The 18,594-nt window shown below is 45.1% G+C and overlaps 1 protein-coding gene across 2 annotated transcripts in view; it reads left to right on the top strand.

Annotated features, from left to right (window-relative positions):
- Positions 1-18,594, top strand: part of PLCD1 (phospholipase C delta 1) — a 64,963-nt gene that overhangs the window by 9,618 nt on the left and 36,751 nt on the right. Inside the window, exon 1 of one of the 2 annotated variants that reach the window (XM_083704052.1) lies at positions 10,958-11,433. The exons of the other annotated variant lie outside the window; for it this stretch is intronic. Within the exon in view, the coding sequence (XP_083560178.1) occupies positions 10,971-11,433 (463 nt within the window). The 5' untranslated portion in view covers positions 10,958-10,970. Of the gene's footprint in view, positions 1-10,957; positions 11,434-18,594 lie in introns of those variants that run through there. 2 annotated transcript variants of the gene reach the window in all.

Raw genomic sequence — 18,594 nt, 5'->3', positions numbered from 1 at the left:
TCACACCAAATGTTTAAAGTACAGTGGTACCTTGGTTCTCAAACTTAATCCTTTCCGGAAGTCTGTTCCAAAACCAAAGTGTTCCAAAACCAAGGCACTCCCATTTCTTTAAGAGCTTGCCATAGTTTGCTAATCCATTCCAGACTTTTAAAAACAACCCCTAAAACAGCAATTGAACATGAATTTTCCTATCTAACGAGACCATTGAGCCATAATATGAAAGCAATAAACAATGTGGTGCAGTCACACAATCAATCAATCATTCAGGAGCTGAACAGGGTTCCACACAGTCACACACAAAAAAAGCTGTAAAAACAAAAATGCAGAATAAATAGCACTCAAATTGGAAGCATAACACTCAAATCGGAAGCGTAACACTCAAAACAGAGCATGTTCGGCTTCCGAAAAAAGTTTGCAAATCAGAACACTTACTTCCAGGTTTGCAGCATTCTAAGCCATTTGAGAACCAAGGTACCACTGTACTGTGATACCACTGTGAACAGCCATGGCTTCCCCCAAAGAATCCTGGGAGTGGTAGTTTGTTCACAGTACTGAGATCCCCTCGCAGAACTACAATTTATCTGTTAAACTGCTGTTAGAATTGTGGCTCTCTGAGGAGAATAGGAGACTCCCAACAGCTCTTCACATGTCTTCACGGTCAGGCTCTCAGTGACCCGTGCAGGGTCACGGAGCTCCAAAGATTCACGTTGGGTGTGTGTGTGTGTGCTTTTGCACAAGAGCATGTCACCCAAAAATGTGCAAGACTGCACCCCTGGGAAAGGCCCTTTTTTGGGTTGGAATTGTGGCGTGAAATCGTGCAAGATCGTAGGACCGAAAATGGCCGCCATGCTCGTGCAAGAAAACAACGGGATTGCGGCGTATGCAATGGTCTGATTCAGTTTAAGGTAGGGCTGTCATACGTCTGAATCGTCCTGGACATTACCAGGATTTCAAAGAAGGAATTGACGTCGGGTGGGGGGGATTTCTGAAAGGGGCTCTTTGTGCTGGATATTAGGAAGTCAATTGAAAAATCGTGGGGTTTTTTTGTGTTTTCGTAAAAAAAAAAAGCTCTCAACAACTTTTGGGTTTTCCTAGAAAAAGCTAAACCATTTCAGGGTGTCTTGGTTTTTAAGGTAAAGGTAAAGGGACTCCTGACCATTAGATCCAGTCGTGACCAACTCTGGGGTTGCGGCGCTCATCTCGCTTTATTGGCCGAGGGAGCCGGCGTACAGCTTCTGGGTCATGTGGCCAGCATGACTAAGCCGCTTCTGGCGAACCAGAGCAGCACACGGAAATGCCGTTTACCTCCCTGCCAGAGTATTTATCTACTTGCACTTTGATATGCTTTTGAACTGCTAGGTGGGCAGGAGCAGGGACCGAGCAACAGGAGCTCACCCCGTCGCGGAGATTTGAACCGCTGACCTTCTGATCGGCAAGTCCTAGGCTCTGTGGCTTAATCCACAGCGCCACCCGCGTCCGTCTTGGTTTTTACTTTTTGAAATATGGCAGCGCTAGTTTAAGGTAGCTTCCTATGCACCAACATTCAGATCAAAGCTGAATGTGCTGTTGTTTTCAATTGTGCTTTAACTGGATAGTGTTGCAAGCTATTGGGGGTGGGGTTAGGGGCTGAAGGCAAAAGAAATGGATGAGTTGAGGCAACGCTGCCTCAAACTCTCATCTTGTGTTAGAAGCACATTGGCACAGAGCTAAAGCAAGGACTGCAGATCTGCCTTGCTGATTCGTAACACTTCCACAAGGTGGAACATTTAGGTTACGAAGCAAGGGCGACGGGTGAAACAAGCGAATCGCAGAAGGATCATAACTCTAATCCGGTTGTGTTGCTTCCTAGGATTACCACTCAAATTACTGTCAGCAGGAACATTCAGTTGGGGGAACATAGCAAGCACAGAGTGCTATTTTTCAGGTGGGATTTAGTCTCATTGAAGCAATTAACCTGCTTCCAAAACAACCCAGATTTTGCAGAGCGACACTCCTGCGAGGAAGGGTTGCAGCATTTGGGACATCGTAGTTTAGAGAAAAGGTTAGTTGGGGATAGGGATGTAGACGTGTACAACCCTAGAAATCACGGACATTCAGTGAAGCAGAATGTTGGGAGATTCAGGACAGAAAAAAGAAAATAGTTCTTCATGCAATGCAGAGTTAAAGGTAAAGGGACCCCTGACCGTCAGGTCCAGTCGCTGACGACTCTGGGGTTGCGGCGCTCATCTCACTTTACTGGCTGAGGGAGCCGGCGTACAGCTTCCGGGTCATGTGGCCAGCATGACTCAGCCGCTTCTGGCAAACCAGAGCTGCACATGGAAACACCGTTTACCTTCCCGCCGGAGTGGTACCTATTTATCTACTTGCACTGGCGTGCTTTCGAACTGCTAGGTTGGCAGGAGCAGGGACTGAGCATCGGGAGCTCACCCCATTGCGGGGATTCGAACCGCCAACCTTCTGATCGGCAAGTCCTAGGCTCTGTGGTTTAGACTACAGCACCACCTGCGTTCCACAATGCAGAGTTAAAGTCTACTTATTGTTGTTCAGAAAGGAAAGTGGCAGCGAAAACACACTGGCAAACGCGACATAACAAGTGGTCGAAGCGGCATCTTATTTACCACAAGTAAATAAGAACGAATGCTCAATAAACAGCAGGCGTCATATATGTAACCTCCCTGCAAGATTAGAGCAAGCAAATGGGGACGAGTGCTCAGTAAAGAGGTCACCTGGGAATTCAGCCAGATCTATACAACTGCAATTATGTACGCCGGAGGTCACCAATAGGCACGTTTTTGGGACAATGGTCGCATTTGGAATTTTGAGAAAGTGCCGTGGGCGCCAGTCACAAAATGGCTGCCATGGGACACAACATGAATGCTTCTGGGATGTGTCACACCACAAAACAGCTGCCCCGGCTAAAAGAGACAGGGTTTCAGGGACTGGGCAGAGGAGGAGGAGAAGAAGAAGAAGAAGAAGAAGAAGAAGAAGAAGAAGAAGAAGAAGAAGAAGAGTAGTAGTTTGGATTTGATATCCCGCTTTATCACTACCCTAAGTGGCTAACAATCTCCTTTTCCCTTCCTCCTTCACAACAAACACTCTCTCTGTGAGGTGGGTGAGGCTGAGAGACTTCAGAGAAGTGTGACTGGTCCAAGGTCACCCAGCAGCTGCGTGTGGAGGAGCAGGGAAGCGAACCGGGTTACGAGTCCACCGCTCTTAACCACTACGCCATGCTGGGGGCAGGAAGAAGACAGTATAGATTTACAACAGGGGTTTGAGGGAGGTTGCAGCTCAGAGGCAGATGGGCGGAAAAGCTGGGAAATCTTGGGAGAGCCGGAACAACACTCAGCTGACACGTCATTAGAAAGCATTTCAGACCCTACATCTCCCAGAAGCTGGCGAGCCTTGAAAGTAGGAGAGTAAAGAGCTCAAAGACAGAGGGCACGTAGCAACACCCGTAGAAGTGACGAATGAGGAAGTGGAAGAGACGGGAGGTGGAAATTCACTCGGGACAACACCACTATTCAAGAGGCTGGGTTCTATAGCCTCTCTCTGCGAAGATTGAAATAAAAAAGGACAGTAAGAAACTTTTCCTTGTTTTTATACAGTGGTACCTCGGCTTACAGATACTTCAGGTTATAGACACTTCAGGTTACAGACTCCACTAACCCAGAAGTAGTACCTCGGGTTAGGAACTTTGCTTCAGGATGAGAACAGAAATCACGTGGCGGCGACAGCGGGAGGCCTCATTAACTAAAGTGGTACCTCAGGTTAAGAACAGTTTCAGGTTAAGGACGGACCTCCAGAATGAATTAAGTTCTTAACCTGAGGTACCACTGTACTTTCCTGGGCATCCAGCTGGGAATCGCTGACAGCATCCTGACACAGGACCACAAAATGGTTTGGGAAAGCTTTTCCCTTCTCCTATCAGCAGCTGGACAAATGGGAAAACATTGGAAGACACAAGATTTACCCACCCGGGAAGAATGGCAGGTGAAAGTGATGGACTATATGGAACTGGCGGAAATGACTGGCAGAATCCGAGACCAAGTGAAGAGTTGGTGGAAGAAGATTGGGAAAAAATTTAAGTTTATCTACAGAAACATTGTAGAGGGACGCAGGTGGCGCTGTGGGTTAAAGCCTCAGCGCCTAGGACTTGCCGATTGAAAGGTCGGCGGTTCGAATCCCTGCGGCGGGGTGCGCTCCCGCTGCTCGGTCCCAGCGCCTGCCAACCTAGCAGTTCGAAAGCACCTCCGGGTGCAAGTAGATAAATAGGGACCGCTTACCAGCGGGAAGGTAAACGGCGTTTCCGTGTATGGGCAGGGGTACCTTTACCTTTACCTTTACAGAAACATTGTAAAATTAAGGAATGTTAGAAGGTTGTTGGAATGAAGTAATGTGGTTTTAGCAGAAATGATATAAAGGATTAGGTTAAAATTGATTTTTTAATTGGTGAAAGACGAGAATTACAGTATATTAGGATAAATTATTAGGATAAAAACAAAGCTGGAAAGGATTTGCTGAAACATCTAACTGAACTAGAATACAAAAAAGGGAGGTGTGAGGAGGTCAAGGAAATAAGTAAAGGAAAGAAAGCTATGTAAAGGTTTGTTTTGTTTTTTTTAATTGTTTGTATTTCCTATGTCTTTTTATGTTTTTTATTTTTTCTCTTTGTAATCTTTAAAATTTGAATAAATACTATTTTTTAAAAAAAGACAAATGGGAAAACGGCCCCTGTGCCCACTCACTCACAGAGAGAAGCTTTTTGCCTTCTTTCTGTTTAGAACCACAGAATCATCAAATTGGAAGGGAGGGGTCCCCGAAGATCATCCAGCCCAACCCCCTTGCAGTGCAGGAATGTGCAGCTCTCTCATACGGAGGGGGTGGTGGACAGGGACTGAGGAAGAAGAGCAAGCCGTGTCCCTTCCCACACTGGATTTTTGAGGAGAACATCTTCCAAGGATGCCATAGGAGGGACTGGCAGACCCACAGGCACCCAAAGGCCCCACATTGGCCACCCATTTTTTTCTTCTTTTAGAAACAGGAAATGGCCACAGCCTGTTTACTCCCCCTGTTTCACTTCCACCCCATATTTGCTTCCCCATTTTTGCAACCCTTCACGTCCAGCCTTTCCCACATCTCTTTTCTCCCCCTCTTCCCCTGTTTTGCTTAGACTCCTTTCCTTGTTCTCCTCCATTGGGGGCTTTGTGTCACTCACGGATTCACCTCACACCCCCTTTTAATTGTTATAAAAAGCATGTGTGTCTGTTTGTCTATATCTATCTATCTATCTATCTATCTATCTATCTATCTATCTATCATCTATCTATCTATCCATCTATATCTATCATCTGTCTATCTATCTATCATAGGGCTGCCATACGTATAGGCTGAATTTCCAAAAACCGTTTGCAAGCCCTTTCGGAAGTGTTGGGTTGTTTTTTTTTTTTGGCAAATTTCCTAAAAGATAGCTGAAAAACTTCTCTAGTGTTTTTTTTGGGGGGGGAGATTTTGCAAAAAGAAGCTCAACAACTCCCCCCTCCCCAAAGAAAAAAGCTCAACAACTTTGCCCTCCCCCCAGTAAAAGTTCAACAACTTTGCCAAGAAAAACCTCAACTTTTAATAATGTGGCAACCCTAATCTACCACACTGGAAAAACATAATCAGAAACGCTTGAAAAAACATTGTACAGGGGTACCTCTGGTTAAGAACTTATGGTAATTCGTTCCGGAGGTCCATTCTTAACCTGAAACCGTTCTTAACCTGAGGTACCACTTTAGCTAATGGGGCGTCCCGCTGCTGCCACGCCATTTCTGTTCTCATCCTGAGGTAAAGTTCTTAACCCGAGGTACTATTTCTGGGTTAGTGGAGTCTTTAACCTGAAGTATTTGTAACCCAAAGTGTTTGTAACTCGAGGTAGCACTGTAGTGTCTCTGTAACATGCAGGGAGGGTCGACAACCCACAATAATTCACAATCCACTTTGTGTTCTTGAACAGGGAATGTGATGCGAACAGATCTCACCCCTCCGAGGAAAAACATAATAATGAAAGTCCAAACCCACACCTGTGGGCGGCCTTTAAGAATATACTGGAGATCAGCCTCCAGCAGTACAAAACCTTCTGTTAAAAAAAGGAAAGGGCTGAGGTTATATCAGTGAGTCCTTTACCCCGTTAAAGTTAAGTAATTGCTGACCGAGTCACTGACACTACAGGCCCTCTGATTTTTCAGAAAGTTATTCACCTGAATTCCTCAGCGAGGTGACTTGGCATGAGGTAAAGAGAGGAGGATTAGGCCCTTGGTGTACGCAGGGAACATTTTCATATCCACTTAAGTGCACATGTGCTACATCATATGATCTCTGTGTAACGTGGAATGTCAGCAGGAAGAATGCTGAGACATCAAAATGGCATATTATGTTACCCGTTCACACCCCAACGAATGCCAACCTAGCAGTTCAAAAGCACGTCAGAATGCAAGTAGATAAATAGGTACCACTCCGGTGGGAAGGTAAACGCCGTTTCCGTGCGCTGCTCTGGTTCTCCAGAAGCGGCTTAGTCATGCTGGCCACATGACCCAGAAGCTGTACCCTGGCTCCCTCGGCCAGTAAAGCGAGATGAGCGTGCAACCCCAGAGTCGTCCGCAACTGGACCTAACGGTCAGGGGTCCTTTTACCTTTAAGTTAGCAAAAATGTATAGAACAAGTACAAATATCTGTTAGAAATGTAAAAAAAAAAGAAAAGGTACCTTTTGTCACATGTGGTGGTAGTGTAAGGTAATAAAAGCTTTCTGGAAGATGATATATAATGAAATGGAAAAAAAAATGTTTAAAATAACTTTTGTTAAAAAATCAGAAGCTTTTCTATTAGGAATTATAGGTACAGGTGTTCCAAAGGAGCAGAAAATACTTTTTATGTATGCGACAACAGCCGCATGGATGCCACTAGCCCTGGGATGGAAAGAAGAAAGAGTCCCAACCAGAGAGGAATGGAAGCTAAGCTGATAGACTACGCCGAAATGGCAAAGCTGACTGGAAAGCTCAGGATTCGAGGAGAAAAACTTTTAAAAAGAATGGGAATTTTTTAAAATTTACCTAGACCACTGCAAGTAGATGGAAACATTAGCAGGATTTTAATCTCACTTGTCATGCAACAAATATTATGGACAATATGGATTGATATAAAATATACGGTAGATTATAGAATAATAGGTAAAGGTAAAGGTACCCCTGCCCGTACGGGCCAGTCTTGACAGACTCTGGGGTTGTGCGCCCATCTCACTCAAGAGGCCAGGGGCCAGCGCTGTCCGGAGACACTTCCGGGTCACATGGCCAGCGTGACAAAGCTGCATCTGGCGAGCCAGAGCCGCACACGGAAACGCTGTTTACCTTCCCGCTGGTAAGCGGTCCCTATTTATCTACTTGCACCTGGAGGTGCTTTCGAACTGCTAGGTTGGCAGGCGCTGGGACCGAGCAGCGGGAGCGCACCCCGCCGCAGGGATTCGAACCGCCGACCTTTCGATCGGCAAGTCCTAGGCGCTGAGGCTTTAACCCACAGCGCCACCTGCGTCCCCTTATAGAATAATACACAGTTGTAAATGTTGACAATAGGACCCATGGAGGGGGTGGCGGGAAGTCTTGAGATTCAGAGTAGTCTCTATACCATAATCCATTTCGGAAGTCTGTTCGGAGGTCAAAATGGGTTGCTGAAAGAGGCGCCATTGTGCACAGGTGTGGGCGGTGATCGCCCGCTTATGCGCATGTACGATTGGCTATCGCCGCTCCTGCGCATGCGCAAACAGCTGCAAATTCACCGGTTACTTCCGGGTTTGCTGCGGACATTGGGTGAAATGGTCACAAGCAGAGGCAGACGTAAGAAGAGGTTTGACTGTATATGGATACGCATTTGGATTGCTATAATTTTATATTTGTAAAATAAAATATAAATGATTTTTTAAAAAACCCTGAGGGAATGAGCAGCAAAATAGCCATGGAAAACAAGTGAAAAGTGATGCACACTAGGACATAAAAACCCAAGCCCCCGAAACTTTAATCGCACATGGATGCTCTGAATTAGCGGCGATGGACCAGGAACAAGACTTTGGAGTTGTAGTGGATAACTCCATAAGGATGTCAGCCCAGTGTGTGGCAGCTGTGAAAAAGGCAAATTCCGCATGAGGGATCATTAAGAAAAGAATTGAAATTGAAGCTGTGGATACCATAATGCTGCTATGCAAATCCGTGGCGTGACAGCGTCTGGAATACTGTGTGCGGTTCTGGACAAAGGGAATCGTGGAGCTGGAAAAAAAAGGAAGGGTGTGGCATTCAGGACTTCTTAATTTACAGAAAAGGCAAGAGGTGATGTGATAGAAGTTGATAAAATTAGCCATGGCGAGGAGAAGGTGCATGGGGAAAAGGTCTCTGCCCCTCGCTCTTATGACGCTAGAATTCATTGATGTCCATTGAAGCAGAATGATGGAAGAACAGACAAAAAAAGTACTGTATTTTTCGCTCTATAAGATGCACCAGACCACAAGACGCACCTAGTTTTTGGAGGAGGAAAACAAGAAAAAAAAAAAAAATCTGAATCTCAGAAGCCAGAACAGCAAGAGGGATCACTGCGCAGTGAAAGCAGCAATCCCTCTTGCTGTTCTGGCTTCTGTGACAGCTGCGCAGCCTGCATTCACTCCATAAGACGCGCACACATGTCCCCTTACTTTTTAGGAGGGAAAAAGTGAGTCTTATAGAGCAAAAAATACGGTATTTCTTTTTGCAGTGCTTTGTTAAGCTGCGGAGCTCACTCAGCAAGTAGTGATGGCCACCAACTAGGATGGAGGATTGGAGAAATTTATGGAAGGTACAGCTATCAATGGTCAGAGGTAGTAATGGTTCTGAATTTCAGCAGGCTCTTATGTACTTAATTTGTCAGTGTTGTATCAGTACTGAGCCTAAGTTCCGGAGCATCGGTTATTAAAGGCTGCCGCTGCTGCTTTGGGTTTAATCAGAGAGTTATTATGAGGCAAGAGTTTTCCAAACTGTGCTGGGGAGCCCTGGATTCTTCAACGGCAGCCTTCCCAAACTTGGTGCTCTCCAGGTGTTTTGGACTACAACTCCCATCAGCCCCAACCAGAATGGCCCCACGAACCTCAGCTAGGGATATCAGGAGGCAACGGTATCGTTCCATCCTGGATGGGTCACAATCAGCTCTGTTTTCGTTTTGCTGCAGTTCGGCTTCTGTGAAATACATTATCCGTGTCCCTGTCCACTATAGCTGAAACCTACTCAATAAATTTTATTTCAGTTGAAGGGAAACATAATAAAGAATGCAGGGGAAAAAGACAATAATTTACATTAGCAGACTAACGAAAGGATAGCAAATATTGCTCAAGCTCGCTTGTGTGATTTCTTTTTTTTTTTATTATAAATGATTTTTATTGAGATTTAAACCAACAAAAACATCACATCTTATTACATACCGTATTTTCCGCCCTATAGGACGCACTTTTCCCCCTCCAAAAATGAAGGGGAAATGTGTGTGCATCCTATGAAGCGAATGCAGGCTTTCGCTGAAGCCTGGAGAGCCGCAGCACCAGCCCCACAAGGTTGGGGGACAGCGGGGAGGCGGAACGCTGCCATCCCGCTGTCTCCCGATGTGGTTTGGAGGCTGACGGCGGGGAGACGCGTGCTTCTCCCCGCCGCCAGCCCCGCCAGCTCCGGGGACAGCAGGGAGGCGCATCGCGTCTTCCCGCTGTCCCTGGACCTGGTCTGCAGGCGGGCGGCGGGGAGAAGAGCGCTTCTCCCCGCTGCCGGCCCCACAAGCGCCTGGGGGGGGGAAAATAAATTTTTTTCCTTTATTTCCCCCCTAAAAAACTTGGTGCGTCCTATGGGCCGGTGCGTCCTATGGTGCGAAAAATACGGTATATCCTACTTTATGCTCCATAGAGCCGTTGACTTCCGTCCTTCCCTTCCACCAGTTTTCCTGTTCCAATCTATAATTCACAGTTTCTTTAATTAAAAATTACACCATGACATAAGATTTGCTGCCAATCCTGCCAATGTTTTCATATTTGTATAGTTCTCACTTACATAAACCATAAATTTACTCCATTCTTTTTGGTACTTCGTCGTCTCCTGATTGCGAATTCTGTGTGTCAATTTAGCCATTTCAGCATATTCTACCAGCTTTATCTGCCATTCTCTTACCGTCGGAATCTCCTGTAGCTTCCACTTTTGGGCTATCAATACTCTAGCTGCTGTTGTTGCATACAGATATAGTCTTTGGTCTGTCTTCTTAATATCTTCTCCCACCAAACCTAGTAAGAATTCTTCCGGCTTTTTGGGAAAACTATACTTAAACATCTTTTTTAACTCATTATTAACCGATTCCCAAAACTCTTTTATTTTATTGCATGACCACCACATGTGATAGAAGTCGCCCTCCTTTTCCTTGCATTTCCAACAAGTTTTACTACTTGTCCTCTACATTTTTGCCAATTTGGTGGGAGTAAGATACCAACGATAGACCATCTTCATAACATTCTCTTTTAAGGCAGAGCAACAAGCTCGCTTGTGTGATTTCTGTTCCCAACCTCGTACGGACGTGCAAATTGGAGGAAATTCTGCTCCCATCCCTGATGGAATTATGCAACACCCCTACCCATAGCTTTTGCAAGAAAATTTCCCCAGGCAAAGTAATTTTCATCCCCCTTGCAAAACCTGTACTGCTTGTCACTACTGTATTCTATTTTTTAAAATTAAATAAATAAATAAGCAAGCAAGCAACCCCACATCCCGTATGAGCAGTTCGAATGTCGGCAAACATTCCGTGACCTCAGAGCAGTTTGGCCAATAGGGAAATGGGTCTTGAAGACAGGAAGGCACAGGCAACCTTTTATAGCCTAATTACATGTGAGAGGCATTAAAGGAGACAAAACAGTTGGGCACTGAGGAGAAAGGAGGAGAAGAAGGGAAAAGAAATGAAAAGACAATGCCATAAATGCCCTTCCAGTGCCAGGTCACATGCCAGGCAATCAAGTTTTAATTGCTGGGGAACTTTGTCCCTCCCTCGCCTGGGGATTGGAGCAACACAAGTGCAGTATAACTCAGTCTGTTGCATCCTCCTGACTGGTGCAAGAGAACAGGGATTGCCTAACGTCGGACTCTTTCATTTGAAGCCAGCCTCCTCCTGTGTTTCTGTTTCGGCTGTGTTTCTGTTGCTGGAGTGCTTTTTGTGCCAGTTGTTTAACCACAAGGACTTTGCGGCAGCCCCAGGGCGACCAGGGAGCCGGCTGGGCTGGGGACTGACTCCCCAATGCTTGTCCTTGCCTCTCTCTGGGGCAATGCAGTGTTTCCGAAGGCAGCCCAAGCTCAGCAAATCCCAGGAAAACCTCTTGTTGGAAGAGAGCAGGAAAGTGGCAGCTCTGAATGGGAAGAGACTAGGTAAGGGGCTGGTGTCTCAGCCAAATAAATGCCTCCTTAGGTTCCTGGCAGCTCTGTGACAGCAGTGGCGGATGTTTGAATCTCTGCCGCACCTTTAAAGTCAACCAAAGTTGTTTCTGTGCCTTTTTTAAACGTGTGTTTATATATATATCCAGTTCAGCACTTCTTGAAGATCTACCCTTTCCAATTATTATTTTTATCAAAAAGTGGAGATCTTCTTTATCTCAATCTGTAGCTCGACTGGATTTTAAAAACGGTTTTGTTTTTTTAAATCGTAGATGCGTGTGTTTTTAAAACAGTCCATCGCTTTGAGATGTGTTCATAGGAAGTGATTTATAATCTGCGTGTCTATGCAATTTCTCCGCTTCAATCTGCTTGATGCAGTGGAGGTTTTTGTTATGTTTTGGGCCAAATAATGCTTGGAGAAATGTTATTTTGAGAATAACGTTTTGAGAAACTGCTTGGGTCCTTTTGTTACTGTTTTTAAGTTTAAGGAAATGCTCCCCCCAATGAGTTTCCCGCGGTCTGCCTGTGGTAGTTTATTGATTGCAATGTTGTTGTTGTTGTGCTGGTGGTTGTTATCACTACTACTGCAAAACTCAGCGTCTCATCTACTGCTCTGAAATACTGTAAACTAAGAAAGAAACAGGAACTTTATGTTTCCTTCTCTCCCTTGTTGTTGTGGCTTCAGCAAATGGCTTTTTGCAAGGGACTGTAACACTAAGGCTCCAGACTTAGCCATATACTGTATTAAAAGAATTGTGGCTGTTAGAATAAGAGCTCAAAGGAGCCCTCCAAAGGTCATCTGGTCCAACTCCATAGATGGGTGGCCATTCAATTGTTGTTGTTGTTGCTGCTGCTGTTGGTTTACAGTGGTGCCCCGCAAGACGAACGCCTCGCAAGACGGAAAACCCGCTAGTCGAAAGGGTTTTCCGTTTTGGAGGCGCTTCGCAAAACGAATTTCCCTCTGGGCTTGCTTTGCAAGACGAAAATGTCTTGAAATTTCCTGCGGTTCCCCCCCCTTTCCCCCCTTTTTCTAAGCCGCTAAACCGCTTATCAGCTGATCCGCTAAGCCGATAAGCCGCTAAAAGCCACTAAAAGCCACTAAAAGCCGCTAATAGCGCTAATCCGCTAAGCCGTCAATGGGCTTGCTTCGCAAGACGAAAAAACCGCTAGACGAAGAGACTCGCGGAATGGATTAATTTCGTCTTGCGAGGCACCACTGTATACAGAACTATCAATGCGCACGATGTTTCATAAGGAAATAAATACATGAATAAGTTGACACAAGCAGGCCAGTGCCCCAAGAAGCTTGCAGTCTACATTTTGATGGTAAGGAAAATGGCACAGAGATGGATTCTAGAAAGTCCAGGGATGAGCTCAGGTTGTGCCTCTTCCATGGAATAGTGCGGATGTCATTTTCAGAAAAGGCACATGAATAAGCAGCACTCAGATTTTATAGGGGGGCAAGAAGTGGTCTGTTCCCTTTGGTTACTGTAGTTAAGGGACTCTGGTGTGTGTGAATATGTGTGTGGGTTTCAAGGAAGGCTCCTTTACATATTCCCCCCATCCCTGGCAAAAATAATTTGGGAAGGATAAAATGGGGAGGAAGAGGACCGCGTATGCCACCTGGAAGGAAAAGGTGGAACTGAAATGCAATAAATAAAATTTATAAAGGAAAAATAAACCTAGGTCTAGTTCTCAATGCAGAAGTAAAACCACCTGTATCACTGGGATATACTATACTATAGATGGTGACTCAAATACCTGAACGTTCTCTCCCTCTTTGCTTTGGGCTATGAAACAAAAGATTGGCCTCTAGGGCTAATTCTTTAGTCTTCTCGGCTGGATCCTGGTTTTCTAAGGTGGAGAAAATCTTGAAGCAAAACTGATCAAACACAGGCTAGTGCCTTCTTCTGTGGCAGTGATGCTGGTGAAAAAAGGAGAGATTTCTCCCGATAACTACTTCCACTCAGTTCTACCTGGGAATAATTTTTGGCAGAGTGAAAAGTCTCTTGTTTTTAGAGCCTTGGGTTATAACTTTTGGAAGGCCACCGTGGCCTGTTTGTTCAACATTTGGCAGATAAAATCACTTGCACCCGCTTCAACTTGAACTCCTGAAAAAATGCAGTTCAGCGGCAGGTTGTTCCTGCAATAACTTATTTGTCACAATTGCTCAGATGAGCTATGACCCTTCCTCGCTTGACCCTTGCTCCTGGCAGCTTCTATAAATCTGCCTGTCTGGTTGCAAGAATGGGCTAATGCCTCTTTAAGAGCGAAGGGGTGGTCCCCCATTTGAAGGAAGTGGTGGCGAGTCCACTCCTGAAGAAGATATTCTGCGTTTTGGCAAGTGCTCTCAAGTGTGTGGTGATAGTTCACTTCCGCACATCCCTGGCTGACTTCTGTGATGTAGACGCTTTCGCTCCATTTTGGGAACTAAAACTGCTTTGGTTGCTCTGGCTGAAAACTTTTTTCTGGGAGAGAGACAGGCGGAGGATGACTCTTTCGTTTTGTTTTTAAGATAAACTTAAAAGGTTTACTTACATTTCCATGCAGGCAGCAAATACATCAAAGTCATATGCAGGTGAAAGTACTTCTATGTTACAAAATACAAAATTAGTTTCCAAAATGGAGTCTGGGTTCTGAGTTGAGCCCAGGCATGTACATCTCCTCAGATTGCTGGCTTGAAAGAAGAGAGTCAGTATGACTCTGCTGATTTTGGTAAACCTCTTGTCTAGGGATGTGATTTATTGAAAATCTCAATGTTGAACTTATTTGCACAGATTCCCCCCCCCCCCAATTCCATGCCTTGCTCCTTAGTCTCAAAGTGAGAATCAAGCTTCACCCCTGCCCAGACTCCGGTTCTACTGAAAATGCAAAAACAAAACTAGCAAATTATATGCATTATTTCAGGAATAGGCAAACTCGGCCCTCCAGATGTGTTGGGACTACAATTCCCATCATCCCTGACCAGTGGTCCTGTTAGCTAGGGATCATGGGAGTTTTAGTCCCAAAGCATCTGGAGGGCCGAGTTTGCCTATGCCTGCATTATTTTATGTATATACTTTGCCCTGTCCATCCCAGGTTTCCTAAAGTAACCATCACATAACTAGATATAGTCATCGATAAATATATTAAAAAACATATGCATTATTTATAAATCTATGCTGTGGAAATATGTTACAGCATGGGACTTGATTTCTTTTGCATATTATTATTAGCTGGACTTATATGCATGAATGACTCAGAATTCAGATACGAGCAAAGCTCAATCAGGTTGGAACCGCCACCAAATTCTGTGTATAAATCCATTTAAAACGGATTCCTCCTCCATCCCAGTGATTTAACTGTTGTTGCTGCTATTGATAACAGTGTCGTCTTGAATTTACCTTTGAGATTAGATATAAGAGACCCTTCTCCATGTTTCATCTTCTGGAGAAGTGGGAGCTGCCTTGGTAGTGGTGCCGTGAGAAATGCTCTCTGAAAGCAGTTAGGTCTGGTTCTGACACTGTATTCCTCACCCATATATACCTCTTTTTGCCCAGACATTTTAGATTGGGGTGGAAAGAAGGTAGATCTCTGGGTGATTTGCAGTGTGGTGTAGTGGTTAAGAGCGGTAGACTCGTAATCTGGTGAACCAGGTTCGCTTCCCCGTTCCTCCACATGCAGCTGCTGGGTGACCTTGGGCCAGTCACACTTCTCTGAAGTCTCTCAGCCCCACTCACCTCACAGAGTGTTTGTTGTGGGGGAGGAAGGGAAAGGAGATTGTTAGCTGCTTTGAGACTCCTTAGGGTAGTGATAAAGCGGGATATCAGATCCAAACTCCTCCTCCTCCTCCTCCTCCTCCTCCTCCTCCTCCTCTTCTTCTTCTTCTTCTGGAATCAGCAATGATTTCTGGGGTGCTTACAGATAGTTGTTCTTTGGTAGGAGGAAATCATTTGCAACAAACCCATTTCCCATCCCCAAATCAGGACTTCTTGTGGTAAGCAAAGCTATGGGAAAGTCCACTCGAAAAAGTGGGATAACGCTTCCTTGCCACATCTATTGTATAACCTCCCTGCAAACAAACCAGGATGAATGCTCAGTAATAAGTGATGTCACCTGACTTCCCCATATGCTTTGTGCAAGCAGAGCAGGATGAATACTAGGCAGACAGGCCACCTGGAAGCAACCTGATACCCAATTGTTTAACAACTGAAGCAACAATATGACTCCTCTCGCCCTAAATTATATTGCTGAAATAAATAGTGCTGGCAGGGGAACCAGGAGTGGGGTTCTCTGTATGAGCGCCATTCCTTTCTGTTGATCGGAACAAACGCCTGGTTGTTTGCAACAGGCAATAGATGGGGAATCTAGCAAAAACTCCACCATCACTGCAGGAGATCCCACGAGCCTGAAGTGTGCCCAGTCCTGTTTTAGATTATGATGTTTTGAGCTTTATGTATGGCTTCACCAGACCTTCCAAGTATCCCTATTTTCCAGGGACTGTCCCAGATTTGCAGAAGCCGTCCCGGTTTATGATTTGATCTCAGAATGTCCCGCTTTTCCTTAGGAAGTCCCTATTTTCACTGGAGAAATGTTGGAGGGTATGGAGTTATGTGACCGCCGAGCCGTTTGCAGGCAATCCTGTATAGGGAAGGTTGTTTTAATGTTCAATAATATGTTTTTATATATGTTGGAAGCCGCCCAGCATGCCTTGGACAGCTCAGTCAGATGGGTGGGATATTATTATTATTATTGAATAGGCTGTCCCTATTTTTCATAGGAGAAATGTTGGGAGGGTATGGTTTCATTCCTCTACACTTTGCTTATTTATTTATGAAGGATATTTACAGCAGAATAGAGCCAAAGTTTATGTTACTGATTAATGAAAGAGCCAAGGATCTTGTCAGCTGTCTCAAAGGCATGGATTGTTTAGGAACAACAAGTTCAATGATAATAAATTATTATTATTATTATTATGCCCAACCTTATGTTGCTTCCAACCTGCAGCAATAGTATTTATTTATGCACTTATATTTGCTTTATTTTGTTTAATAAAATAAAAATAAAAATGGGTTATTAGCAGCAGGGGCCCATTAATAACAAGACACCTATCACCAATGGCTGATAGAGTTTGGGGCAGTTTGCTACATAGTTCATAGTAGCATCTCATCAGTGCTATTTGTTGTATTCTTTGTTTATGTTATTTTAATGACAATATATTATTGTTATTAAAATGTATGACCTACTCTTCACCCTAAGGTCTCAGTGTGATTTGCAACAATAGCCATTAATATTAAAACGAATTTGAACAACTTGTAATTTTAAATTTCTTTGTATCCTTTTTGAATGGAGGGTGGTCAGCGCATTTAAAAAAATGAATAAATGGCTGACTGATCCTGTGTTTCAGCTCCTGTTTGACCGCGCAATTGCAGAAGGAGCGTTGGGGAATTTCTTCCTCTCACTATGACAGGATCTGTCCTCTTCTCCAAGCTACTTAAAACCTGCAAGTTTGGGCTGCTTTGTCATCGCTATGCAGATGACACCCAGCTCTACCTGTCTTTTTCATCTAGTCCAGGTGAGGTAGTGGGTGTTCTAAACAGGTATTTTGGCTGAGTCATTCAGACGTACGATTTCTCCACCTGCAGCCTAAGGGATGCAGCCTCTTCCTAAAGTTTGGTTTTGAACTTCCGCAAAGCAAAAGGTTTGTGTATTGTGCCATTTTGACTGTAGAAAGACCAGCACACAGAGAATGGAGATTGTCACGCATGCTAATAGCAGTCTGGCCAGTATACCTGAAGGAGCCTCTCCACTCTCATTGCCAAACCTGGACACTGAGGTACAGCTCCGAGGGCCTTCTGGTGGTTCCCTCCCTGTGAGAAGTGAGGTTACAGGGAACCAGGCAGAGGGCCTTCTCGGTGGTGGCACCCACCCTGTGGAACACCCTCCCATCAGATGTCAAGGAAATAAACAACTACCTGACTTTTAGAAGACATCTGAAGGCAGCCCTGTATAGGGAAGTTTTGAATGACTGATGTTTTAATGTATTTTTACTCTTTTGTTGGAAACTGCCCAGGGTGGCCTGGAAAACCCAGCCAGATGGGTGGGGTATAAATTTATTATTATTATTATGGCAATAGTGACGCAGCAGCTTGTGAGTTGCATGGCGCAGGGACTGTTCATACACCTGTGAACACCTGTCCCCCCCATTGATTTTTTTTTTTTGCAGTCTTGGTTGCTGTGATCTTGTCACTCGGCCATTTCTCTTTATCTTTCACCTTTCCCCCCTTAGAGCAGGGAGCTGGAAGGATATTTGTGATGCTGTTCCAAAACTGCCTGGAGAACACCTTTTCCCCAGTCCTTTCCTGCTGGGGACCGACAGGAGTTCATTGGCTCTGGTCTAGACTTCTCCCTGACATGTTACTTATCTGTCTGCAGGGATTCCCAGCAGCCCTTATGGTTAATCACCCGGGCTAGGTTTGCACGGTCAGACAAACCATAGTTAGGGTCAACAAACTGTGGTTTGCATTCTGTGCAAACTGAGTCAATTTCATTGCTTCACGAGGCTCTCTCTGTTTAAACTGGCCGCGGGGTGAAGTTATTTGAAAAGTCGCCATTCGGAAGAGAGAGCAAGAGCTACTGCATTGTAGTTTATAGGAAGCAGATGAGCAGAGATGGAATGGAAAGCAGAACTTGGGGTTAGCCTGCGTGCGTAGCTAGACAAAAACTGAAAGTCCAGTTCACCGATTTAGTTTTGACCCGGGATCCAGCGACTTCATTTATAGGAAAGACGATTTGCGTGCACGCACTCCTAACAGCCGGTTGCTGGGAATTGATGCCAATCGATGGGAATCACAAGTGGGGAGTGGGCTGCTGCGCTAAGCGCCTTTTGGTGGGCTTCCCATAATGGACAGCTGGTTGGAGGGGAATAGGGTCCTAGACTAGGTGGGCTTTGACCAGTCCCTGAAAGTTCCCTGCACGGACCAATCCCTCTTTCCAGGGTCCTTTGGGAATTTCAGCTTTGCGAGGAGAATAGGGGTCCCGAAACGACTCTCAGCAGGTTCCCAGGATCCTTTGTGGGGAGACATGATGGTTCAAAGCATGGAAACATGCTGTTTCCAACGTAAGGTGCAAATGTGGCCACAGTCATGCTGGTTTCTGCCATGCCTGTTTTGCTCA

This window comes from Podarcis gaigeae (assembly GCF_964106915.1).
Source record: "Podarcis gaigeae genome assembly, chromosome: 12".
Taxonomy (NCBI): Eukaryota; Metazoa; Chordata; class Lepidosauria; order Squamata; family Lacertidae; genus Podarcis; species Podarcis gaigeae.
This window is presented reverse-complemented; position numbering and strand designations above follow the sequence as displayed.